Source organism: Fistularia commersonii, chromosome 13, assembly GCF_037954325.1.
Source record: "Fistularia commersonii isolate RoL2024-O1a breed Wild chromosome 13, RoL_Fcom_v1.0, whole genome shotgun sequence".
Lineage (NCBI taxonomy): Eukaryota > Metazoa > Chordata > Actinopteri > Syngnathiformes > Fistulariidae > Fistularia > Fistularia commersonii.
The window spans coordinates 10,452,118-10,479,543 of record NC_141296.1 but is presented as its reverse complement, the minus strand read 5'-3'; the positions used below and the strand labels follow the sequence as shown (position 1 = coordinate 10,479,543).

The following is a 27,426-nucleotide window of genomic DNA, read 5'->3' as shown; positions in this document are numbered from 1 at the left end:
AGAAAACATTGATCTGAGCCTTAAGAATAAACACAGGACTAAAATTGAATTACTTTTTTTTTTTAATGGGACCAATAGCGTGATTAATATGGGAAAATGTTTCAACCTAAATGATGCTAAACTGTACAAGATTGTCATTACAAAGGTTACCAATAAAATTTTGCATATGTATCTGTATAAATACAGTATCTTACAATGATATGGACATAGTACTACATAGCTTATATTTTGACTACAACACAATTTCCACTCATGCAGTATAATACCAAATTATCTTGGAAAAAAAAGATGTCAAATAAAATAATTTATAAATACACCATCTTTTTGGATCTTGAGACAAATAAGGATTTGTTGGATTTATTTTGTGGCCATAAAAATTACTACTGCTATTGTATGGTCTGGAAGCATTTTGACAAAATCAAACAATGTTAACTATTTGAAAAGCCAACTTCAAGGAAATTGCACTCACACGCACGCCGCACACACGCACACACACACACACACACACACACACACACACACACAAACTGTGTACTGGCAGTCCTTTAGCTTTGACACATATAACACACATGGGCTAAACATCATTAAAACAACATTAGGGGACATTTGCTCAAAGAAACTGTTGTTGAGGATGTCAATAACTGGATTTCATATCCCCAATTTAAAAAAAATAAACAAAAAAGAGACACAACAGGGAAGAAACATCTGACAGAGAGAGCCAAAGTAATGTTCTGAGAGGTTTCAGTGAATTTGTTGTTAAGAAAAACAAAGTCTTCCAGGACTGGCCATCATCTTAAGTAGCGGAACGATAAGCACAGAATGTGGTTAAATGCATGATTATGTTTTTTTGTTTAATTTTTGAAAGTTGTCTGGAGGTACTAGCTTGTAAAGACCCGCCAATAACTTAACTTAAAAAAATAAATCTTTGAAGGTACTAAGAAAGAGGAATCTACAGATAGAAAAGATGAGGTTTGACACTTTCATGGAATCAAATTTAAGAGGTTAAATGTGAGTATAATGTACAATGCTACGGAGCACAAAAATGCATCAAAAGATCAAAGTTGATATTAACCATTAAAATATCACAGACTCTCAAATCCCCCCCATATGGCACTTAAAACACAGGTACAGGTCAAAAGGTAATATTTCCAAGAGAATGAAATGTGTTTGCCAAAAAGAGTTAAACACTGAAGTTTATTAATCATACTGAGAAAAAGGAGGATAGTATTTCTATATATTCTATAGAAAGACAGGATCATATTGTCATGATTTACCTGAAAATGAAAACAGCATGTTAAAGATTTATTGATAAAAATAGATATTAATGTAATTGAGTTTTCAAAAAATGTGTCACATTTTAATATAATCATACCCTCAAAACAGTATTTTAAAGCGGGACATTTCAAAGAGGGAATAGTTTTGAGGAAAAAGCAAACTGAAAACGGATTTCTGCTTTGGCTTCTTGCCTCTGTTAATCAAATGTTTCAAGATAATTGGGTTTATTCCTTTGGATGACTGCAGTTATCAAAAATGTATCTTGGAATATCAAAGCTTTTATGTCATGTTCTGACTCACAAACACAAGAGCAACAACAAAATAGACACCTGGGAACAAGCAAAGGGGTGAGACTTTGGTAGTTCATCTGGGCTGGTTTCCAAGATCTTCCAAGAACTAGAGAAGAACTAATAGCCATTGAACTAGATGAACAAACAAAGAAACCACTAGTTATATGAAGAGATATCTACAGCTACTCAAGAAGCTCCTATTCTGTCAACAGTCACAATTAAACATTTACCTTTGCAAGTTCGGGGACTTTGACCCTTTATTTTGATTAAGGCAGTTGTCTTATTGTGTTTACTCTCAATCAAACTAAATCACATTCATAGACAAGTAGTTCTAAACTTATCAAGTAAACAAGCAGCTAAACATGTCCTCGGATTTATTCAAAGCAGTAAGAATATATTTTCATACCAGTATAGTTACATAGGGTTTGTGGGTTTTGCCATAGCTGCCAGTCATTTACCCCAAAGTGAATTTGTGAAATATAGCATTGTAATGATAAAAACATTCACTTAATGTGATTTCAGTAATAAGCAGGGTTTTATCTTAGACTTTAAGGAGGTGATTATAACTCTGTTTTCAGTGGGATGGCAGGAGACGGCCCTACAGATAAAGGTAGCAGTCCCATTATCTGCATTTTTTATATATACAATATGGAGGAGAACCAGCAACAAATAAGAAACAAAAAAAGACAAAAACAGAAGCAAAAAACTTTTGATGAGCATCCAAAATATTTTTGCACCAATTAAAAGCAAACTACTTGAAGAGACTGAATTGTAAATGACTGGTTAAGCCTCTTTCTCTTTCTAGCCACGAACCTTAATAACAATATAGAGTCTGTCCATTTATTAGCATTTCATACACTTGCCAAACAACTTCATAGCACCATTTACTCTCATTTCAACAATAGCTGCATTCCAGACCAAATCACCTCTTTTTACTTGTTGTCCACACCTGGTGTGACAAAGAACAGGAAACCAAAAGCAGGAGTAAAATCAGTAGGAAGCATCAAGGAAGGTAACGATGAAGCCATAATCTTATTATTATTATACAGTATCTGCATTTGTAATAAAAGAAAATATCTTTCTTAAAGTTGTAACTGTGACAAAAATTCTCTAGCTTAAATGGCTATCGAAGGAAGTTTTGCAAAATAAGAAAGTCAAAAAAGTTATTGATGGCTGCTGCTGGCCCCTTGGGCAGATGTGGAGCAGAAATGAGAAAACTAACTCAGGTATTCTGATTTATTAATGCTGATCAGATGGAGCCAATAAAAACTAGATTTCTCCGACTGAGAGAGTGGAAAAACAGCAATCACTGATATGGGGGCTGATGTGGTGAACTTTGTGAAATGGAATGAACATTTAGTTTTTCAATGTGGATCGTCCACATGTTTTCCATCACATTAACTTCCAATTAGCTGACCGGGTATAATAGTATTCCAGATTTTTGCTAAAAGGTTAATAGAAAGAGATAAGGAGTTATTAAGATTAGTTTGACTGTACACACATTAAATAACAATTTTGGCTGTGACATTACTTTCAGCATAGCTTCTGTTCAACTCTGCAGTACTGCGATATAAAATCAACATCTTGTGGACGGAGCGCTCGGCAGTTCAGCCATCTTTCGGGCTTCAGAAATATGCTCGAATGTGGTTCTGGTAGCGGACTATTAAGTAGAACATCTCTTTTCTGGACAAGGTAAGTGATGATGGCCTTTCTACAAGAATGGTTTCTGGCATTATGGGGTTGGTAAAGATAAAAATCCAATATCAGCAAGCGTTTACGACGAGAAAGAAACTCCCCATATGTTCTCCTCCAAGTTCACAGAAATTATCCAAATGGAGAGGATCGCAGTGCCAACATTGTTCAGGAAGTAAATGGTCAGATGTGCTGGAATCGGCCGGAATTGGACAGACTGAACGTTCTCTTGTTTAACTGAGATCCTGGAGTTTGTGGCAGTAACTCAAGTTAATCTATTAAGAGACATTTGTGCTGTAACATGGCGTGACACCTCTTCTTATTAAGATAAACACAGTGAACAGATAGCAGCTGGACATTTATCAGAGAAGCTTTAAGCCTCGCAGGAGCAAAAGTTTGCTGAGGATGTGGATACAGTTACGTTTGTCTTGATTTGCGGCGGTTATGGCTCAATTAGGCTGACGCCTGAGATATACACTGAAATTAAGCTATTACATTACACATATTATATTTTTCTTAATAGATTACCCAGGATGAAGAAGCATGCTAAATGCTATATAATCATATTCCACTATTTACAGGAGAAGCTCTATATAGTGCCTTGGAGGGTGAGAGAGCTGTTTTTCCACTGTTACTGAGGAGGTTGTGGTTGTGTCCTGTGTATTCTGCAGGACCAAAGTGGTTTAGTTACCTTGAAGCCGGAGCATTCATTTTGCTCTGAACAAGGCCTCGAGCAAGACCTAGGGAGATTTATTGATATTCAAACAGATTCATAATAATACAATAGCCAAATAAAACATACAGGGCTTATCCTTTCAAATTGGCATAAAATATCCTTTTTTTTCTTCTCTCTTTACATTCTTCATTATCTTTGTGAAATGTCCTTACGTTCATGATAATGTGATTGCAGCAAAAATTAGGAAAAGCCGCACGATCTCGGGCAAATCTGCATGATTACTCGCACGTGCTGTCTTGTTCTATGCTCTGTAGTCAAGTGAGAATGTTGTGATGAGTTTGCGCGCACGGGAACATGTTCATGTGATGGAGTTGAGTGCTGAACACCAGGGCTAGCTGCTAACACTGGTAGTGAATGTGCTGGTGTTGGTGAACTTTCCCATCCACATGTGAATGTGTGTGTGTGTGTATATCTGTGTAGATCTTGGGGTAGACCTTGGGAGCCAATCCAGCTCCCGCCTGGCTGAGGAGAAGCTGTTGATGGGCAATATAATCCTCATAAGAAAGGCAATCTTTATCTCCGCTGGCCGAATGAGGAGAAAGAGTCGGACCGGCTCGCTCACGACTGGCCGCCGGCAGACGTTGAGCGGTGGAGAGAGAAGAGGGGGAGGAAGCAGACAAGGAACAGGTGCGTTTTGTTTGACAAAACCAGAGGAGAGCGGTGCCGAGAATGAAGGCGACCCCGGCAGGTATTCCGATAATGACGGGCCAGGGGAGGCTTGGGGATGATGTTGTCAGGACAGGGTTGATCTGGGGCTTCAGATCTACACGGGAATGGGATTGGGACGAGAGAGAAAACAGGTACACAGGTTCAAGGGATGATACAAGACCGCAATTATACAAGACAATATATTGAACATCAGAAGAGTAAAGCAAACAAATGAAAGACTTTTTTTTTTTCAATCTGTTTGCCTAGAATTCTTTGGATTTCTAGTGTTTTACAGTTCTTCGAAACATGAACACAAAAAAACAATTTTTTTTAAATTACTTTTCAGTGACGAACAGATGATTAAAGAAAAAAAGACCAGATAAAAACAAACATTCATCTGTTCTTTGTTTAACCAATCAAATACTGCAACTTTTGGCCTTGTGTATAATTACAATGTTTCCAAAGTAGTTTTGCTTTGTGCATTTTTGAAATGATATTCTTCAAAAGACTTGGGAAAACAGCATGTGGGTTGTGATAACAACCTTTGTTACAGTTTATATACCTAAACATTTTTCTATGTTTTTCTGAGTATTTTTACTATCTTAAAATGCTGATTTGAAAAGATTCAAAGCGTTCATTGTCACATGTACGGTGTAGTTTCCCTGTACAGTGAAATTCCTACTTTGCTGTCCGCAGTGCATTTGGATATGTGCTGATAGGAAGAGTGTAAACATTATTATAAATATGATTATAGATATGAATATGAACACTGCAATAGAAAAGTGGCAGTGCAATGAGACATTTGAGTGCAACTTGGTATGCAACTCCTAAAGTGCATACCAACACCCTTGAAGACTTGTGTTGAAGAGTATTACCAGAACTCTTTTTTTTGGAATATGTCTTATTTTTGCGAACCACTGAACCAGTTATTTATTACTAAAAATAATATTGGCTATGAACTGCCAGGTAAACTGGTAGGTCACAAATCTTCTTTACTATTGTAGTGAATATCAGCTAAATACAAGAGTAATCATACATACCAGTACTGCAATTTCCAAACAATAAACCATGACTTTTTTCACTTAAATAACGATGCGGCAAATATATGGATTTTAAATGCTAAAACATTTATCCTCGTCACATCGGACCGATGAAATGACCGGGAAATTCTGAGTCCGTTCAACTCCCACACCGAAGAAGACGACTTTTATCGTATAAGTGTGCATTAGAAAGCTAAAGATAGCGATCGGCTAGCCGGTGCGGCTTATACTGAGGTGCGCTCAATAGTCCGGAAATCAATGTAATTACTATTATTCCTTCAACTGACCTGGTAGCACAGTGAGATAGGCACTCCGGACACTGTAGCCCATGGTATTGGCTCCCAGACATATATACATGCCAGCATCCTCTTTCTTGGCTCTGGTTATCAGCAGCTTGTTCAGGTAGGATCCATCAGGACGAGACCACACCTCACCTGTAGGCAGGACCACAAAGCGGTGGTCCCCAACCTGAATTCAACACACACACACACACACACACACACACACACACACACACACACACACACACACACACACACACACACACACACACACACACACAAATGAAATGTTAATGCTTTACATAATTATGTCACATGTCACAATGGCATATGTATTGTGGATATCTTGACTGTAAAATTTTCTGTTAGTTGCATGATAAAATTGGTTGGCACAGTGTACATGTATAACTGGATTCACCTCTATGGTGGAGTTGTACAAGTTCTCGTCTCCAGGCTCAACCTTTTTAAGCCACTGAATGACTGGTTTGACATCGCTTCGAACTTTACACTGGAACGATGTTGTTCCTCCGTAGTCCACAGTGGTGTTGACTGGGTGGGTACCGGTTAGAACAGGTTTAGAGTTGGTACGCTCTGTTGAAGGATACAAACATTGAGAAACACAACCTGTATTTAGCAGTAATCTTGCAAAAATTACAAAAAAACTCCTCAAATTATTAATTAGATGTAAAGATAATTTTCTTTTTTCTATTCATACTACAGTATTAAAAAAGCTCCCAGTGCAAATGAATAGTCTCTTTTACAAACCTGCTATTCTGATGTTACGGGGCATGGGAAAGTAGACCCCAATCATAATACTTTGAGAAATGCGATACAGTATATGCTGTCTTTCTAAAATTCCTTGCATCTACATTAATCATAGATTTCCAAATTTGTAATTTATCATCAATAGTAAAACAAGTTAAGATACAGAAATGTTTCTGGTGCAGAAATTCTCTGGCTTTTACAACAGGAAGAGCTGAGGTCATCATTTAATATAGAGTTATGGAATCTTTGGATCACAAAAAGGATGGCTAGACAGCAAAAAGTCAAAACGTGTACTGTTTAAGCCCCAATTAATTAAGAACTCCATTCGGGGAAAAAATAGGTATTTACTAGGTGTTTGCTCATTGTCTCATGGAAAGACATGAGAAAGCAATCATTTTCATGCATCATTTTGTTGTTACATCAGCGTTAATTTGATGCATTTCCAGCCATTAAATCACATCTGGAAGTTCATTTGGCTGTTTTCACATACTCCAGCCAGCTGCTCACATTTAATAATATTTTACATCAATTTCACCAATTTAGCTGACTTGAGTGATGCTATGGTATAGATACAATTTGTTTTTTTTGTTTTTTTTTATTTCCACTGGGTCTTCTACCACTAGGGGGCAGCAATATTTTAATGTGATCCAGGTTAGTCTTAAAAAAAAAAGGGTGAGAAGAATCTGTATCTATAGCATGGACACTCTTTAAATTGTGCCAGTTTGCTTTGAATGATCATTTTGTCAAATGTGCTAAGCTGAAAGGTGGTGTTTCATTGCTTTCCGAAAGATCAAGTTATGACAAAGTTCATCTTGACGGAGAGTTAAATTGCGTTAATATGCGCTGTATTTAGCTACATTTAGTCATAGAAATAGATGACAATCCCAGCAGCTTTCTGTCAATTTTTACTAACAACTGAAAATAACTGACAGTTGAGGGAATCTCTGCTGATAGATAAAATGTCACATTTGACAGGAGCGAGCAGCGATTTGATTTATTTCCTTTCCCTGTATGTGTTCATGAGTGTGTGTACATGTGTAGGTGTGTAAGTGTCCTTCAAGAAAGACTACATCTGTAGTTTAATGTGGAACAGATGTGGTGAGTAAAGCTATTGGACCTAGCTGGCTCTCTGCGGAGATATCACATACAGCAACATGCAGTTTAGCATGCACACAAATTCAATACCCTCCCTTCGCCAAACCGCTAGACTCTAAATCAAATTGCATCTAAACAGCAAATGCAGCCTTCCAGTGCAGTCAAATACATTAAAAACACATACAATTCATCAAAACACACATACTGTTCTCAACAGTATAACCAGACCTTCGTCACAGCCACAACTAGCTCACCTTCAGAGCCAAAAACACGCCGAACATTCCTCCCTCTAGTGATTGATGCTTACCGACAGGCCTGGTGACAATCAATAAATACCACTGAAGTGAAAGGTGACTTCACTGAAGCTATTTAAAACTTCTATTTGGGTCAGCATACTGGTGACCATGAACAGTCCGTCTATTTTTTAACCAAGCCCGTTAACTCGTTCCAGTACATTATGGAAATAATTGAATAATCATTTTATGAGAACAACTGGACATTAATCTTAGATCTGCTACTATTTTTTTGTTTATATTGTAACATGTCCTGCTAATGAACCTGACGAACACATTCAACCATTCAACCAAAGATAAAAACAGAGGAAGCTACTATGGTAATCAGACAGTGGAAAAATGTTGCTGATGACCACCAATCTTTTGTCTTTTAAATAGAAAGGAAATCTTCTGTCGGGACTTGCCAAGCACTGTCATCAAGCATTTACCAGACAAATTATTTGAATATTTCTGGTTCAGATTTTCTTGGAACCTCTTCATAAACACAGAGTCAGAATGGAAACCAAATTCAGCAGTTAGTATTTGGCAACACAAGAAAACCAATAATCAAAACACTGTTAACGTATTGTATATCACTGTTTAGTAATGAGTGAAGGACATTCCAACAGATCTCTGATACACCAGTATGAACAGAGTAAATTTGACATTTTTTGTCAAAAGATTTCCAGGGTGACATGGAGAGGTGGCCACTTATACTCCTAGTCTTCAGCAATTCTATTTAAAATTTTCTTTTAAGGCTGCTGAATTGTAATTTTTCTTGAGGATCAATGACACACCTGCAATACACATTGTTTTCAATGAATACATAGAACGTAAAACAATGTAGTACACCGAAGGGCCAAGATGATTCTCTTGACCTCACACATTTTAGTCAAAAGAAAATATTCACAACAACCTGTATCTTTTCTTTAATAAAACTTGGATTTGAGGAGTCTTTGCAATGAATAGGTCTGGTGCCACTGGTACTCTACCTGTTGCGAAATAGCTTGCCCATTGAGAATTGATTTTATTTTATTAAATGCAAGCATTTTCAATCTTGGAACCAAAGGGCTTCTTTCATGTCCCATTTGGCACTTCCAATGTAAGTGCCTTCATTTGCGCATCTTCTGTAGAAATTAAAGGGCCTGGATCAATGATGCCCGATACTTTCCCTGTACTTCGAAGCTGTTCAACCTAAAATTGTTTAAAATTTGGTTAACCCTGGTGTTTTTGAAAGGTTGGATGTCTTTCTCTTGCACTGGCTATACGCCCAACATCATAATTGTCTATTCACAGGCCTGGTGAAGTTGCAGGAAACTTAGAACTATATCCTGGGAAACATAACTTCCTTTGCAGGGGAGAATGCTCCTTTTTTTACTGAGTAGAATGTGTGGATGGTTTACAGCACACTTTCAACTTTCTTTTGTGAACCACATTTGTATGACCAGGTTTAAGGTTCTTAAAAATAGGCTCATCTACTTCAAGAATTCCTTGTGTTCTTTGTGGCAGAAGTTAATTTTCTTCTGTTTTGGCATAAAGCTTGGTTGTGATAGTGCTGGCAGTACAAACATCGCTTGTCAAAGACAATACTTGTGTTGCTGGAGTTTGCTGGCATCACACATCTATACTACAGAGTGCACCATCTGTGGTGGCATGTGAAAGTTCACACCATCTGGTTGAGCAGCCAAAATTCTGGCTCCCTCCTGTGTCATGTTCCCAACTGACAGTGTTTGGAGTGATGCATCGCACATTTTTCAAATGCAGGTTTGGGCTTAAAGTCCTCAATGGGAACTCAATGGGAATACAGCACATTCAAGCAAGTTTACGGAGATGTGCGATGAAACTCAAAATGAGGCTGTTGAGGGAATTACTTAAAAAATCTTAAAGACAGAGTCATGCGATATTTTTGACACTAACCTATACAATACTATAACTGGGCTTAGCGGAGTTTTGTGGATAAACTTCCACATTATACTGACATCTGTACATCTGTAATCCATTCTTCGTGTATCTTTTATAAAGTCTTTGATTTGAGCCATTTCGGTCACAAACTATTTTTAACAGAGAACACGAAACAAACGTTTTTTTTTTTTTAAAGAAAACACAAAAATACTTTTGGTCAACACTAAAAATGTCTCCACTACGAGCATCACTTGTCTCCAGATGCTGTAGTTGAATTCACAAAGCTCCTATTTCACTTTCCTTTTGGTCTCTTGTCAAAATCTTCTTCCTCATCACCCCTCTAATGATCATTGCCTCACCACGGGCTATTTGAACTAACGAAGCCTCTTGAATGAAGAGTGAAACGTTCTCAAGTAAAGAAATTCAAGTCGCCACGACAATAAGATTTCGACAAGAATTCACCGTGACCTGGATGACACAGAACCTCCCCAGACCATTGGTCTCTTGGCTTCCTGTAAGACCTTCCCTCTTTCATTGGACGGTCTGAATAGACAATCTCCTTTACTTTTGCTATCTTACACAGCAGAGAAAATGTTTAAGTTGCATGCCAGAGCCAAAAGCACGTTTGCTTTCAGTAACTCAGTTAGTGACATTACTTATTTTGTCCTTTATTGCTGAGTTCAATTTGGCACTGTCAAGTACTCAAGTACGCATAAAAGCAAAGTGACTCACGTATGACTTCCACTTTGTAGGTAGCGTTGATCTCTCCTGCTCGGTTTGATACGTGGCAGGTGTACTTCCCACTGTGCTCTGGTGTCAGATTTTTCAGACTCAGAGTCCACTTTTTCTTCCTCCCTTCTCGTCCTGCAGCCCCGTCGCCATCAGCTTCTGCCCTTTCATCCGAATCCACCAGAGGCCGGCTGTCCTTAAACCACACAATGTTCGGGCGAGGGTTGCCACTTGCAGTGCACTTCAGACGCACCGAGCTACCGACTGGTCGAGCGATGACCCGTTTCCTCATCTTTGCCGGCTGAGTGAAACGAGGCCGTACTGAAAGCAGAGGGGGGGAGAAAAGGGGTCAAAAAACATTTTTAGAATAATGGTCAGTCTTTTATGGAATTAATAGACAAATAATGCATTGCAGATTCCTAGAAGGCCCTAATATTTGATGTGAGAAAATCAGAGGTGGTATTTAGAAAGGCTCCTGAGTTTCTGTTTATATTATTTCTTACTCTTTGTATAAAGAAAATACAATGACTGCACTCTTAGTCACTCAGGCTGTTGTCTATGTACTCCTGTTGCTCTTGAATAGAATGGCAATTCAGAACCAACATTTTTAGATTCCTACCTCCGTATTACACAACATGGAAACTATCTAGCCTTCATATCATCTATCGTCACCTCATTTAAAATATTGTTAATGTGTGTAATGATTTGCTGTCACCTGCTTATTGCCATTTTAATGAAACGTTTAGACACATTCTGAAACATGGCCACAGAAAAAAAAGGGGCAGAAATAATTTCTTCTTTTAAAGGTTGTGGGGATTTGGGAACCAAGTATTTGACTCAGTGATTTTCTGTGATGATCATCGGCCTTGAGGTCCTCCCTTAAGGCTGTTGCACATATTTCATGGAGCACTGAAACAACTCTGTGTACATTTTGCTACACAGCCGATGTTGTTGTGATGAACCATAATTATTTTGTTTTCTGAATCACTTCCTTTTATCCGGAACAAACATGCACATGTTCATAAAAAGACACAAAACAACAAATAAAAATGGCAGGACAGTGACTCAACAAAATCTGACCCTTGTATACTTGTTGACACCCATAAATCCTCTTATGAAATGCAACTGAACAACAATGAACAGAGGAAACAGATCAAAGTGGGGAAAATGCAAGTAGGGAGAGGAAATCATTTACAGGAGTGCTTGATTTTACAGCCCTCATCTTTAAACCACAGCAGATAGCCATTAACCAGGGCGATAAATCACTCAAAAACTACTGCAGTTGCATCTCTTTCTTAGCACATCGTTATTATTCTAGCCCTGGGTAAACAAATACGGAGGAAGAGTTATGTGACAGGTCTGAGCGCTAAAATCTGCAGATTTCGCCATGGCTGCATAACTCAATGGAATATAGCTCTCCTGACCGGCACAAAGCTAGGCAGGATGACAAAACTAACATACCCAAAAGGCTTTTAAGTCCTGCCTTTGTCCCTCTCAAAACTGAGACGAGCTACTGGACTACAGCTGACCTATGACCAGAAAAGTTAGTAGATCTAAAAAAGGGAGGAAATTAGTATTGAGGAGAGGAAGAAAGTAAGAAACTGTTATCATAATAAACTGACTGCAAAGATGTCAAGAAAAAGTACTGGGAAGCCAATGCAAAGTGCTGCTGATCTAAACAAAAAAAGGATTGGATTAAGAGGGGACTCGAGCAATAATAAAATACAGCAAGAAGCAACAGATTTATATCAAACAGAAGTTAAGTAGAAAACAGATGGACAGTGACAGCGGGAGGTTCATATCACGGTTAACCCATATATAAAATCTGCCAGACTGCTAAGAACTGACAAATATATTTGGAGATGAAAATACGGAGAAAAAAAAAGGTTGACTGAAAATGACAAAAAGGTAAAAGAAAGGGTAGATAAACAGATCCTTGTGAAATAAAAAGCTGCACATCAGAGTATGCGAGAAGAGTCAGAGTGAACAAAAGGGCAGGGCTTGTCTGGGTCTCTGGGGCAAAATTACCGACCCTTTGACCAATTCCCTGTTACATAGATAGACATAAAGAGAGTGACAGAGAGAGAGAGTGAACCTTCCAACATTGATGAAAATAATTTATTATAATTTATTATTCTTATTATCAAGATAATTAAGTTTGATCTTGACTTATTTGGTTTTGTTGAGACCTGAACATGCTCAATAACTATTACTCATTAATTTATGTCCAATACAGACAGAAATATTTAACTTCATTATATATATATATATCATTATATAATGATAATAATTTAGCCTTTATTAATCGCCGTCGGGAAATTCATTTTCTGCAATTAACCCATTATGGGTGAACCATGAGCAGTAGGCTGCTGTCGACCAGTGAGGGGTTCATTGTCTTACTCAACAACACTTGGACACACTATGAAGAGCCGGGAATCGAACCAGGAATGTTTGGTTCCAAGGAAGACTACTCTACCTCTGGCGTGTTTCATATTCAGTATAGCATTAGAGTCAGGGGTGCTTCGGCGTGCACGGTATCCTTGGTCTAAAGGATTAGGCACAGTGTAAAGCAGTGTGTTTGGTGGATTCCCTTTAGATACTGAACAGAATGTAGTAGTGGCGGGAATTGATAGAGGTCCTAAAATTAGATTTTTATTTTTAAAAAAGTTATGATACAAAATTATTGTTACATTTTTATTAAAATTCTCTACAGCAAAATTTTGGCAATACAACCTATGAGAGGAAGGTGGTAATTTTAGGGGGAAAAAAGGCATCTTTGAGGCAAACAAAAATTGGTAAAACTATAATGCACAACTTGTGTCAAATATACATACGTTTATGTATTTGTACAATATTGCAATGGGATACTGCACTGTGATAAAATACTGTTACAATACACATCCCACATCTTGTATTAAGGAACCTCCATTTGATGCTCAACGTTGAATAAAGTTCATTATTATAGAGTCACTTACAGATCAGTTTGTTTTTTCCAACTTCAATAACAATAAAATAAAGTGATAAGCCATTGATGAGGTAGGCCTCATCAAAGAAAAAATTAATTATGTGTTGTTTTTTATGGAGTAATTTGGGTGGATGATTAGGACATGGGTATATCTATCATGCCATAGTGAATGTTAGTGACTGTAAAACTGACAATATTATTTTCATTAAGATACAGTGACCCAAGTAATGTCATGTACAATATCTATGGAAATGAACAAAGTTTAGCAAATTACATGAAAAAATACCAGATCCAAAATATGACAAAACTCAAATGCCATAATGATTTGCTTCGTCACTTTTTAAGTCTCAGTTTGTCTTGTTTGCATCATTTAAAAAAGGCCCCCCATTTCAGGGACCCTCCCTTCATTTTACTGTTCATGTAGAAAGATGTATGCTTCAAATTATACACCACCATCTAAAAGCACTAAAAACCTATGAGAAATGCCGGCAGAAATGAAATACCTTCAATTAACAGCGACACTTAAAATGTCAGCCATGACAGAGGATTGATATAGTTTAAAAATAGTAATAATGACTAACATTGTGAGACTGTTTTTACTGAAAGACATTCATAACCTTGCACTCAGTTGTTGACATGGAAGCTGACAGAAATAGCTGTGCTAAGAATGAATAAAGAGAGCTTGCAGGAGCACCGTAACGCCCCCGCATGCCTGCTCTGACATGGCATGAGGTGAGTGTGATTGTTGGTTTGTCAGTTTTGAAAAGTTAAAGCAAAAAAAATATGAGCCCCTGTTTTTAAAACTGTGGAACCATTAGTCTGGTTTAAATGTTTAGATTTATACTGTGGATGTGAATGTGCAGAAAATTGCAGCAGGCATTTTTTTTTTAGGTTGCATGTGAAAATTGAGTGACAGATAAAGAGCAAGAATGTGTGTGAAATAACAGTGCAGCAAACAGCAACTGCTTGTTGACAGTAAAGTGAAAATAGGCGTTATGCGTTCATGGTGTGAGGGAAGAGAAGAACAAGGAACGAACAAGGAACACTAATTTACTGAGGGAGTAGACTGTGTGTGTGTGTGTGTGTGTGTGTGTATTCGCGGTGGGTCCCACCAAGTAACACCTCACAAAATTCGACAACTCTGTCAGAACAAATTATCAAAGATGAAATAGATGACTAAATAAGAATAAATAATTACTTTTATTCATCATCTTCTAAAGTCTCCATTCACAAAGACTGAGATTCTCCTTGGTTGAAATTATTTTCAGAATACATATACATGACTGATGAATAAAAGTTATGATCCAATTGCATCTACCATGGCTGAAGAATTTTTTTAATAAGGAAAAAAAAAGGTTTATTCATTATCTGGTCTAATGAACCCTTGAACTCCTTAAGAAACTGTATTTTTCCAAATCTTGTACATTTGTACATTTCAAATACCACTTCAAGGGTTTTCAATCTGAACAATTGTTGTGAGACATTACCCAGTTTTCCAGCCAGCTCTGGAACATTCTCAGAACCGCTATCCGCTGTTCCTGCACCACCTCTTGAACTGGAGTCATCTGGAGAAGGATGAATAAGAAAAGGGAAAAGACAAAAGAAGCATGATGATTTGAGTTAACATCTTGTGAATGGTCTGTTGGGAGTGATACACACTTATCACTTTATACAGTACTTTTATTCACCATGACCTCTTGACTTGAATAAACATTTATTATATGCAAACAAATCTGAGTTTGGGCTCCGTGCAACATACTTTAAAATGACATGTGGCCTCATGAGTACATGGGAGTAAGCTGGAATCTTTCTGTTTTCTATCAACATCTGGCAGTGGTTTTATATGATGCAGCTGGAAGCAGAATGTTACAGGTTAGGACGGTGCGTTGCATAAACCTCAGCTGTATCACTTTCACCTTCAAAAGAAGAACAATGAATGTAAGAGTCGGTAAAGCCAGATCGGTACTTAGACTTGCCAGTCGAGACAAGGAGATGGTGAACCTACTGAAAACTAAAATGTGCAAAAGGTGCCTTTAACATGAAGAAACAATGTGTTTCATGCATTTACAGAGCTCTTTTTTTTCAAGTGGGAGCATTTTGTACCTGAATCAAACAAGCTAAAATTATTTATCTTATTCCTGAGATTAATCAAAACACACCATTAAAAAACCCTTCTTCAGTCCATACGCAGTGCTGGCACACATCACAAGTCCCTGTAAAGATGATGAAAAACATTTTGTTGCCAAAAGTCCCTATCATTCTTTCACCTTGATCATAAAACATGTTTAGGGTGGAAACCCCACCAATAACATTTCATATCCGTCAATTTAAGAAAAAAAAACTTTCATGCTTTCTCTGATGTATCAGATTCTCCCACAAACCAGATCTTCCCTAAAATGTCTTATCAAAATATATAAACATCTGTCCGGAACTTCGTTCTTAGAATTACTTCAAGATCTAACCAGGGGGCTCTTAACCAGGGAGGAGGGGACGCAGGTTGAAACAATGGTTCAATATTGACTCTGTCAAAATACATTAGGAGTTGGATGGTTAACTTGGCTTGAACATGAACCTTCAACAAAATCCTGGTGGTGGTTACATTGGAGTGAACACATAATTGCACAGAGATATGTGTATATGTGTGTGTGTGTGTGTGTGTACATGTCTTAATACACTATGTGAAAGAGTGTTTAATGCAGTGCCAAATGTCTTTAGAGCATCACTATTTGTGCGAGGGGATAAAGTAGTCATCTGAAATGCAAATATGTGACCTGAACCGCATCCTCAGGGATTGTATTTATAGTATACTGGCAGCTGTGTGTGTGTATGTGTGTGTGCGTACATATGTGTATTATGAATACATGGGTGTGTCAGAGCATGTGCAAATATATGCATTCTGGCATTATTTAACCAAGCGGTAATTTGAGGTGCCTCTATTCTCGTTGAATTTCACCCCTCCTTCCCTCCCTCTGATTCTTCCATCGTTGCTTTTCCCCTGTCACATGTGTGGTGTATACTGAGGGAGGGCGGCATGTTTGAAGCCAAGCGGCATGGGTCTGATCTGAAAAGGGAACATGATTTAGTGCTTGAATAGCCAGAACACCCCAAGGCTTGCTGTGAACCTGTAAACCTGACTTGGCAGAACTCTAATACCCCTACTCCATAGGGGTACTGGATCGCTTCCGCAGTCCAAATAATGTAGCCACACATCCAAACTATTTCCCAGATCCAAAACACTCATATAAAAATATTTATAGCAGCAGTATATTGAGATACTGAAAATAGACCTTCTGGCATCCTAAATAGAACTTATAAGGATAGCCCAAGAAGTGGCAACGGTTAGTAAATGATTACGGATTTGAAACTTCAGAACCGCGATGTACCGGGGAAGTCTTTTCATACAAATTGGGAAAGGTGTTTACAAACAGGATTCCTGATCATAAATGTATCTGCAGGTTGGTGAATATATCCACCCTTCAAAATCTCCAAGTAGTTACCAAAAAAAAAAAAAAAAAAAAAAAAAAGGGCAAAGAAATCAATTAAATCTGTCAAAAGACATGTAAAATATTCAAAATATTCAAAATTGATTATTTAATACGAGCAAGACAAGTTAACATATAATATCTACAAATCACCAAGTAGAAGAAATGAGGAGCAAAATATTGTCCACACTTTTTTTCAGAATTGACACATTGTATTTTAAAGGCCTGATGCATCAGTGTTAAACACTTCTTTGAACTCAGTGGTTTCGATGGCAGAATCATCAAACAGAGACAATTTTGGGCCTGATAACTGTTTAAGACATTATTTCAAAATTTCATTTAATTCCAGTTGAGATCCGTTTCCAGATAATACACCGAAGTTGTGTTGGGGTGAGTGATGGTTGCTTTCATACATACGTAATATACAGTATTACAGGTGTGACATCTGCTATATCCTCCAGACAAAAAGTACAACTTGTAAAGGGGGAGTTTGATCTCTTTTGTGAACAGAGTCTGTATAATCATTTATAATTTATATTTTATTAAACCCTTGTGAGGAAATTCGTTCTCTGCATTTAACTCATCATGGATGAACAGTGAGCTGTTGTCTATCAGTGTCAGGGAAGCAGTTCGGGGTTCAGTGTCTTGCTCGACAACACGACGACACACTACGAGGACAATTGCTCTATTAAAATGCAGTATATAGTATGACTGGGCCGCTAATACAGTCCAACCTGGAGATGAAGAAATGGAAAAAATTAGTCATTTTGTGTTTGTTCAAAATTTGATACAAAGGCTTGAAAAACGAAGCCCGTGCCGTAATACAAGTAAACTTTGGTGCAGTAATTGAAAAAAAAGAAAGGACAATGAAAGGGGGAAGGAGAAGAAGCTGCAAAACCATATTTGTTGGAATTTTAACTAAAGGGTTTATAAAAACATTGATCAACTGAGCAAGTTGCCATCTAATGAAGAACAATAGACAGTACAGGTGACCATCTGATGTCTCCATTATTCAGATGTCTACGAAGAGAGAAAACTGGTTTGATAAGCACCAAATCTTCCAACATGATAAAAATACACAGCTTGAATTCTTACTCATGAAAATGAATTTATGAACAATCTTTAACCATGAAACTAGCTCGCTGACCGTCAGCCAGCAGGACATTCAAACTTCAGCTGATGTGTCTGCCAGCAGAGTGTTTTATACCTCTCTTCAACATTGTTATACGTGTTAAGGTCCGGGGGTGATAGTTACGTGTTTGTTTCGAGCTGAAAACAGCTCTTTCATTCATCTGCATTCAATAAACAACATGTTTCTTCTGATCTGAGTCCACCTTTTCATGTCGGACCAGATATTTTGACTGTTGCCCACAACAACCAATACAGATATCTATAATTGATAAGATCTGTGAACACAGGCGAATACACATCCATACAGTTGTGCATAAATGCATAGAAGGTGTATAAATGAGCATTATGTAGTGTTTATTTAATGTAATTTGCTCATGTAGTGCTCTCACACATTGCTTTCCACATTTCACAACATTTGATTGGATTGTTGTTTATGTATTTATTTCTTTTTTTTAAATGTCTTCAATAAGAATTGCAAAGTCCAGTAGCCACAACAATATTTAACATGATCTGCTAGTCTTTGATCGTGATTCTGATACAATATACACTTACAGTGTCTGGACTGGCATCCAAACATTTTCCTTTCAACGCAATCAGGAGGGTAAAAAAGATTGCCCTCTGAAGAGAATACGCAGGATTAAATGTGTAATATGCAGCTATATGGACTTATTCAGTCTGTATCAGTGAAAAGCTGGAAGTTCACTGTCGATTTCAAAAGAGCAGTTAGTATATATATTTACATCCTAAAATAAAGTACTTTTTCGGTCAAAAAAAAAAAATATTGGACTACTTATGCCTCCCTTTGCAGTTTAATCAACCTGATCTCTCTTAAACCAATGATTGACAGATGATGAAGAGGTTGACAATATGCATCCAAATGTTCACCAGTACAAGAGTGAGATTCATACTTTGAAAAATATAACAGAAGAATATTCACAAAAAAACTGGTGATTACCAAACATACTATAACCAGAGATGTTGTAGCAAACACTGCCAGTGTTTGCTCTGTGTAGAATCTTACTTATTTAATGCCTTCAGGCTCTCCCGCTTCCTCCCACAGATCAAACCCTGCAACATGCTGTAAGTCTCTCCTTTGGTGTAATCTTGAGAATGGATGCTTGTGTGTCGCAATGCGGCGTTTTATTCAACTGGTGCCCAATCCAGGGTGAACCAAGTCCCTCACTGGTTATCAACTTGGAGTCGAGGACTCCAGCAGCACTTTTGACCCCGTGTGCAGCACAAGCAGTGCAGATAATGGATGAAGGAAGGAAGATATTAAAATGATGACACGCTAAAATGCATCTCTCTTTGTTTTTCTTATTTTATTAATGCTGTATCCGGTGTATAATGTGATTAAGCTGTCTTATCATATCTATTAGTGTTTAAGAGATTCTATTTTATTGCATCATAATGAATGGATCGATATTTAGCATTTGCATGCATGCAATGGATCATATTAATATCATAATCAGCTGGCAATCAAGTGTCATGTGATGCATGGTCACATTAAATATGTGGCAATATGTTCAGCTCATGGAATGCACTGCCTTCATTTTATGAATGATCTCTTTTCCTTCTTTTAAAGTCTTCTATTACACAAATCATTTTGCTCTCTTCTACCGTATTGTTTCTTTTCAGTTCTCCGTCTCTTAATCTGTGGGGGGCAAATGGCTCAACAGTGTGTTACATTTCACACATTTACTGTCTCAGTACCCCTGGCTGTGTGTGTGAGCACGTGTGTATATGTGTGTGTGTTTGTATAACCCCTACTTGTGTTTACCCTGAGGTCTGTAGAGAAAAGGTGGTGATTGGACATGACCACAGAAATATGAGTCTCAACTGTCCAGGGGTTTTTGTGTGTGTGTCCAGGGGGGCAGTATTTTCCTAAAGGGTCATGTCCTCCCAGGTTTTAATATAGAGACACTGGATATGTGGACAGAGCCTCAGTGTGTGCATGCGGTGCAGTCAGTATATTTGTATGTCTGTTTCTGTGTAAGCAGAGGAAGAGAAAAGACAGAGTTCCTCCTGAAAAAGGCTGACTGTTGGTTTGTATACTTGACAAACCCAGTAAACTGCTGTCAGATTTCTTAATCAGGAGCTACCAGAGTGGGTTGATTTAGAAAGAATTCAGGGGCTTGAAATAACCTATTTATTTTTTCAAGAAACTCCTTAACAGATCTACATTTTGTTGGTTTATGTTGACATTCTATTGAGGACACCTTCTGTCTACCAGCTTGAATTGTCTGAGTTTATTGTTATATCACTTATTTCAACTGCCGTTGATAAAATTTACAGCATGGAAACTGCGGTAATATTTTGGTGTTAGACCTCTAATTTGATCTACTGTGCTCAAAAAAGATTTTTTTTCATCTCTGCTTGTGTGTGTGTGTGTGTGTGTGTGTGTGTGTGTTTGTTAAGTTGTCATGACAATCCAAAATTCTAAATTTGTGAAAATTAACACAATATTCCTAAACATAGAAAAAAGTAAAACTGTACCTTAAATAGGTAACAAATGCCTGGACGTTACATTAAAAATCAAGCGACAAAATGGTTTAAAAAATAAAAAAACTGCATAATTTTAAGTGTTTTTTTTTTTCCTTAAATGGCAATAAATATTGTAAGGGTACAGAGAAACTAAATATTCATGGGACATTTCAGGATCAGAAGAAGAGAAACTTCATTTGTCTCTAAGGGGCAACTGGAGTTGTGTTAACACAGTTCAAGCCGTATTTTTTTTATTTTAGGGAACATTGGGCAAAGCTGGTTTGTTACTCCGTGCAACAATTGTCTTGTTCTCCTTGTTCAAACACAGTCTTTTACATTTTGGGAATTGTGATGTAAAGAAGTTCAGAAGTTGAACATAAATCAAAGAAATGCACAATTCAGAAAAAAGCAAGACAGAGAACAACAAAGTAAAAGACCACAGTTCTATATAACAACAGCAAGCAGAAAGGCAAAAGGTTGTATTACTGTTTCAAGAGCATAGCTTTGGATTATAAATTCTACTTTGGGGTGTCAGACAGATTATAGGATAAGCAGAGTTTGTCCTTCATTTGGAGGTCGGCACTGTGTCTACTGACCCTCACTGCTATTAAAACTTCATCAGTTCAGCACTTCTCTGGGAAGAATTCAACCACATTTTCCCGATTCTTTCTAATGGTATAACCCATTATTGCTACCGATCGAGTGACAAGATAAACAAACTCTAGTGGGGGTTGATGTGAAGTAAAGAAAAGACTCATTCTCTCTCTCTCTTCCACGCACAAACCTACACACACACACACACACACACACATACACACACACAAGCAGACATACACAAAAGTTACTGCAGTGACAACTGTCAGTGAATGTTTTTACAGCTAGCTATATCATACAATGTGATACAGCGTGTAATTGGACGAAATGATTTGTTTTAGTTTCTTTTGATCCATTTGAGAAATCTACCATTGAAAATAATATGGAAAATATCTTGGCTCAAGAACAGGCCTTTTCAGATGCAATTATCAGCAAAAGTAATCTTTTATGGACAATACCTGTTTAATGTACTTGGGAAGAAAGCTAAAAGCCCTGATAGAGACTGTACACTCCAAAACATATCGTGATATTATTTTGAGAATGATTTTGGTTGCATGTTTTAGGCATCTGATTGCATGAACTAAATAAATTATAAAATTGGCTTGGGAAATCTGTTTCCTTCCTTTCTGTCTTCCCTTGTTTGTTTCCTTCTTTCTTTATTTTTTTATCTTACAAATTTAGGATCTGTTGACAAAGACTTTTATTGACCAGGTCATGGTCAATTCTTGTCAAATATTATTGTAGCAACTTGACTTAGTTTCTCTCAGGGGTGAAACATCATCAAGGAAATAAACTAAATCCAGGTGCCATGACATTTGACAAAAGGTTTCAACTACATGAGCTTGGTAGAGAGCTGATGACATTTTTTAATATATTATGAAGGCTTGGTCTGGCAGTAAATATCAATGATTCCCATCAGAAATTTTACAACTAATGATCATTGCGTCATATCACTTTGATATTTCCCGTTCCGAAACAATTAGGTCTCAAAAGACATTAACGGGTCACAACTTACACAAGTTTCTTGCAGCACCTGATTATCACGGGAAACGGCGCGGCCACAAAATTCTGTTGCTATGACATTATTTGACAACAATAGACCACGATCTGGATGGCCGAGATCCTATACAGAACTCCTCTCCCTTGCTTCAATACCTGTTAAGTTTGATTATGAAAGTGTTATGACACTGAAGAGTATCTTACTCTTATACTACTCATCTCACATAGGTTTACAGATCAATTCTTACAATTTGCTTCACTTCCAAATTTTTTTTTTCAACTATTGATATATAATTCCCGCTATTTGACTTCTTCCAAGTACTTTTTGAATACTATAGTGTTGCGTTTTAGGTGGGATGGCATAATCACTGTAATGTGGGGCCATAAATTATTGCGAGCATTCACTTTGTGATTCCCACCCCTACTTTCTGATCTACTTGTTTCAATATTTACAATAGGTTTTTGTGGGATGATTCCTGTTGTCTAAAACATTACCTTTGAGGGACTTTGATTTCTTACTGCTTATATAGTAACCAGTGCCAAATCCCCTCAGGTTTTTCTGGACATGCACACCTCTTCCAGCTGTCTTTCTAAAACAATTAATCAAAATCGCTCATCCACCCACACAAGCTCAGAGGATTAAATATGTTGAATCTCTGAGTAGATGTGCACGTGTTCATTTCTCCACAGACCCCTTGCACACCCACACACACACACACACACACACACAAGCCATTGTGATTTACACTCAGCCTTGTAGAAAGGCAATGCAGTCTTATGGAAATCATTATAACTTGTGCTGTTAGACAGTCCTCCATTAGCAGCATGAGAAAGCAAGAGGATGGAGAACGAGGTGGAACAAACGGGATATGACTGACTTTTAGGGGAGGTCAAGAGGCAGCAAGAGAGAGATGAAAGAAATGAGAAAAAGAGAGAAATAGAGACCGAGCTTGAGAGGAAAAGGCAGCACAGAGAGTGATTTATTAACTGTAGGCACTGAACAGACAATTATAAACTCAAGCTAACTGCTACTTTGAGTGACAAAAAGAACTTACATGACAGTTTCACTGTGTGTGAAGAGACGTGTGTGTGGCATTTTTCACAACTTAATTCAATTTGTGACAAAAAAATAAGAGATCCCGATGGTAAAAGAGGTTATTGTAAGGCAAATTTTGCTGTACCGTTGCACACGCGCACACACACACGCACACACGCACACACGCACACACGCGCGCACACACACACACACACACACACACACACACACACACACACACACAGTTTGCCAAATGCCCCTTCCCCATACCAAGCATTGGCCCCCTTAGAGCAGGCAAACTTTTTACAAGTGCAGTTTTATGATGCTATTTACAAATGTGATTACACGTTATGCCATTCTGGGCTCCAGCTCTCTGAAATATGATGAACACACATCAGTGTTTGTCAGAGAATTGCTTCCAGCTTTCTAACCTATTGGGTCCAAGCCTACACGTGTGAGTAACTCTTACATGCACACAGAGAATCCTTCAAATGGTTATTCGGGTGTGTGGTTGATTACCCAGTGTTGCTCGCTGTCTGGCAGGAGATTCAAGGAGGCTTGTGTGTGTCTTACTACAGATGTCTGCTGTAAAAGTTCACAAAATTAGATAGAAAGCTATTGAGAGGGATACAAAGAAATTATGGGTGTTAAATTAGGGTACTTAACTTTTGATTTCAAATATACCACTCAACTGACAAAAGTTACAGTAAATTGTCCGTTTGAATTAAGTTGAAGAGCCATTTGTTTCACTCAAGTATGCTCAAACGCGGACGTTTGACCTATTTATTCAATCCATCAAATGCGTTAACACAGGAGCAAGGTCTATTTCAGCCTCTTCATCAAGTGATTTGTTGCAGACATGAATCTAGCAAATTTAAAATGTAGCCAAATCTGTGCAACTGAGCAGTATTGAATGACAGATCCAGTCAATTCCAAGGCAGTTTAGTTTTAAAATTAAAAAAAATGTTTGGATTGCAGTTGAGACTGGGTTGAAGCCCTTGGCCTCCTCATTGACCCCTGGATGGAAAATGTGGTTACTTGTTTAATGTTAGATCAGTAAGTGATCATTATTGAGTTTTGTCTCAAAGGTTTTCGGTGTTTACTTGCTGAGTCTTAGAAAGTTCCAGGATGCCTATGGGATCATAAGCATGTTATTTCATCCCCATGAAATTCAACATTTGATGCAAAATAACACGATAGGGTTTCATAAATGACAGCAAATGAAGCATGTTCTTACTTTGGGAAGCACAAAAAAAACCCTCTTTAACCAGATCATTTAAGTATTGACTTAGTTGGGTTTTGTTATATTAGTTAGGTTAAACTGATGCAAATACAGTTATATTAATTTGATGTATTAAGTCTCCACTGAAAGAGTTTGGTGGCCATTTGTAAAAGATTCAAGAGGTAAATAAATCTAATCAAATATTGTAAAATACCAAATGTTGAATAAAGCAGAGCTCTAATCATCAAGCATAAAGAAAGATTGTGCCGTTTTTGACTCTTAACCTTATCATATAAGGCTGTAAAATCTTTTTTAGAGTTTTTTTACTCTGAATATGGAACACGGTAAGAAAACAAAAGAGCGCCGCTAAGAGAAATTTGCCTCATCATCAATATGAGGAGCTGACCACTCAAGAGCTATAATATTTTCTCCTGAACTGCTTTCATAACCTTGTGCCCATCTGGAACCACTGAAGAAGTTCTGCTTACCACTGCAGCAAAGCCCAACTTTGTGTATTCTTATGTGAGACTAGAGATGTTGAAAATTTCAGGCTTATCTAACGATAATCCCTGCTCTGTACCTTTTCTGTCTGTGCATGTAGGAGTCAACTCTCTTAATGTAAGTTTCTTCAGTGAAGTCAGGCTGAGCTCCGTTTCTCCTGCAGACTAAACAAAAACAGTTTTAGAGGAAACCTTTTGCACGCCAACTTCACATTAGAAAGAAAGATTGAAGGTGCATGCATCTTTGTGTGTGTTTGAGTGTGTGCATCTAACTCTAAGCAGAGGTCTATTTTCCTGAAGCTGAGCGGACCGCAGTTTGATCTTGTGCCATGAATGGGCTCAATACACTAATTACAGCCACCTGTGTGTGTGTCTGTGTGTGTGTGTGTGTGTGTGTCTGTGTGTGTTAGGAAGGCCACTTTAAGATCATTAAAATCTATGAAAAAAAAATTAACCTGTCTCATCCAAATCTCTCTTCAGTAATGCACATCAGACAAGATTTGAACATTGTAATTGAAATTGATAGTCATGTACTTATTGAGAACAATACAAAAACTGAAGAGTCCATTTAGCGGCAAATAGATACGATTACTGATCATTCATTCATTCATTCATTCATTATCTATATCAATAATCCTGGAGTTAGGGTTCTGGAGCTTATCCCAGCTGTCACTGAGTGAGAGGCAGCGTCCACCCTGAACTGAAGGCCAGTCGATCGAAGCATTACTGGTCATGATTTCAAATATTGATCTTATATTAATAAGATCAGCAATGCTGTATGGTTTGGACACAGTGGCACAAGACAGGAAGCAGAGCTAGAGGGGTGCCAGAGATGAAGATGTTGAGGTTCCTTTTGGTGTGACAAGGATCTAAAGATTCAGGAATCAGTCCATCAGAGGGTCAGAACATGTTAGATGTTTTGGGGAGAAAGTCAGAGAAGCCAGACTGAGATGGTACAGATGTACAGAGGAGGGATAGTGGGTATATTGGTTTGAAGGATGCTGGGATTGGAGCTTGCTGGCAGATGGTCTAGAAAAAGACCAAAGAGAAGATTTAAGGACGTAGTGAAAGAGGACATGGAAATAGTGAGAGAAAAGAGGATACAGAGAATAACAGGGGTAAGATGAAAGAGGTTGACTCGCTGTGGTGACAAGTCAAAAGGAAAAGAAGATTTTGATATATTCTCTTATGTATGTACAGATATGCAGTAGATGTAAGTAAACTCATAAAACTTGAACACATTTAACTAAAACGACACAATACTGTGGCTTCAATATATAATTATATCTCTATATATGGAACAAGACTTCATTTTCAGTCAGTGTTGCAGCTCAGGAAATGTAGAGGTACCAAAGTTAGACTCATCAGTTGATGCTGGTCAGGCCATGAAGAGATATAACTTGCACTGAATGAGGAAATGAATGGGCCCCCCAAAGAACCACTTAGTATAATTGCACAGCATGAGTGGATGGAGCCGGGAACAAATTTGCATTTTCATTTGCTGATTATTGTGATGCATCAAATGTCCACAAAGGTGCATGCTTAAGTGTTACTCTTTGACTCTGTGATGTCTTACAATGCTGTCACTCCCTTGAAAGGACCAGAATACACCTCAGATTAAGTGCGGTAAAACTGACTTATCCTTTCTACCACTGCATCCCAAACATTTATATTCAATATTTAGCAGAAGCACAACAAAGAAGGAATCCACTGAAATGTATGTTTTCTTTGTTTCTCTAAAAGCCAAGGCCTGAGAATGACCTATTGTCTTTTAGTTTCAGAATTTAATTGACAAAATGTTCCTTTTAACATCTAACTGATGCATTTCGCTGTATATTTTGAGTGCATAATAAAATAACAGCATTGCATTGCATCAACTTGTCTATCCAATGGACCAAATAATCATTAGTATGGAGTCCATGACCAGCCTAAGAACTGGGATACTTTTTCACCTATCACCACTGTTTTTCATTCCAAACTAGGAACCTTCTGAAAATATAAAGTTTTGGTCAAAAGACACAGAAACTACATCTCCATCAGGATAATAAAGTCAGGTAGAATATTTCTGTCATTCACCAAGTCAATTGAAATAAGTGGTAGGTGGCTGTCACTTGCTTGTTCGATCAGGCACACAATCCGTTTAATGGCAGAAGTTGGAAATAATAGTACAATTATAGCGCAAATCATCTGGTGTCAGTGTTTCAATAACTGCAGTTTTATCTTGAGAATATACTGGCTTTATGCTAAAAAAACAAACAAAAGAAGCTCTTGAAAACCACAAAGCCTGA

General features: G+C 37.7%; 1 protein-coding gene across 1 annotated transcript in view; it reads right to left on the bottom strand.

The window, feature by feature from the left end:
- Positions 1 to 1,925: 1,925 nt before the first annotated feature.
- Positions 1,926 to 27,426, bottom strand: part of fgfrl1a (fibroblast growth factor receptor like 1a) — a 76,007-nt gene continuing 50,506 nt past the window's right edge. Inside the window, exons 4-8 of the mRNA XM_086157963.1 lie at positions 15,178 to 15,255; positions 10,729 to 11,046; positions 6,381 to 6,553; positions 5,969 to 6,149; positions 1,926 to 4,756 (exon numbers count right to left, since the gene is read on the bottom strand). Coding sequence (XP_086014089.1) covers positions 4,332 to 4,756; positions 5,969 to 6,149; positions 6,381 to 6,553; positions 10,729 to 11,046; positions 15,178 to 15,255 — 1,175 coding nt within the window. The 3' untranslated portion in view covers positions 1,926 to 4,331. The remainder of the gene's footprint in view (positions 4,757 to 5,968; positions 6,150 to 6,380; positions 6,554 to 10,728; positions 11,047 to 15,177; positions 15,256 to 27,426) is intronic.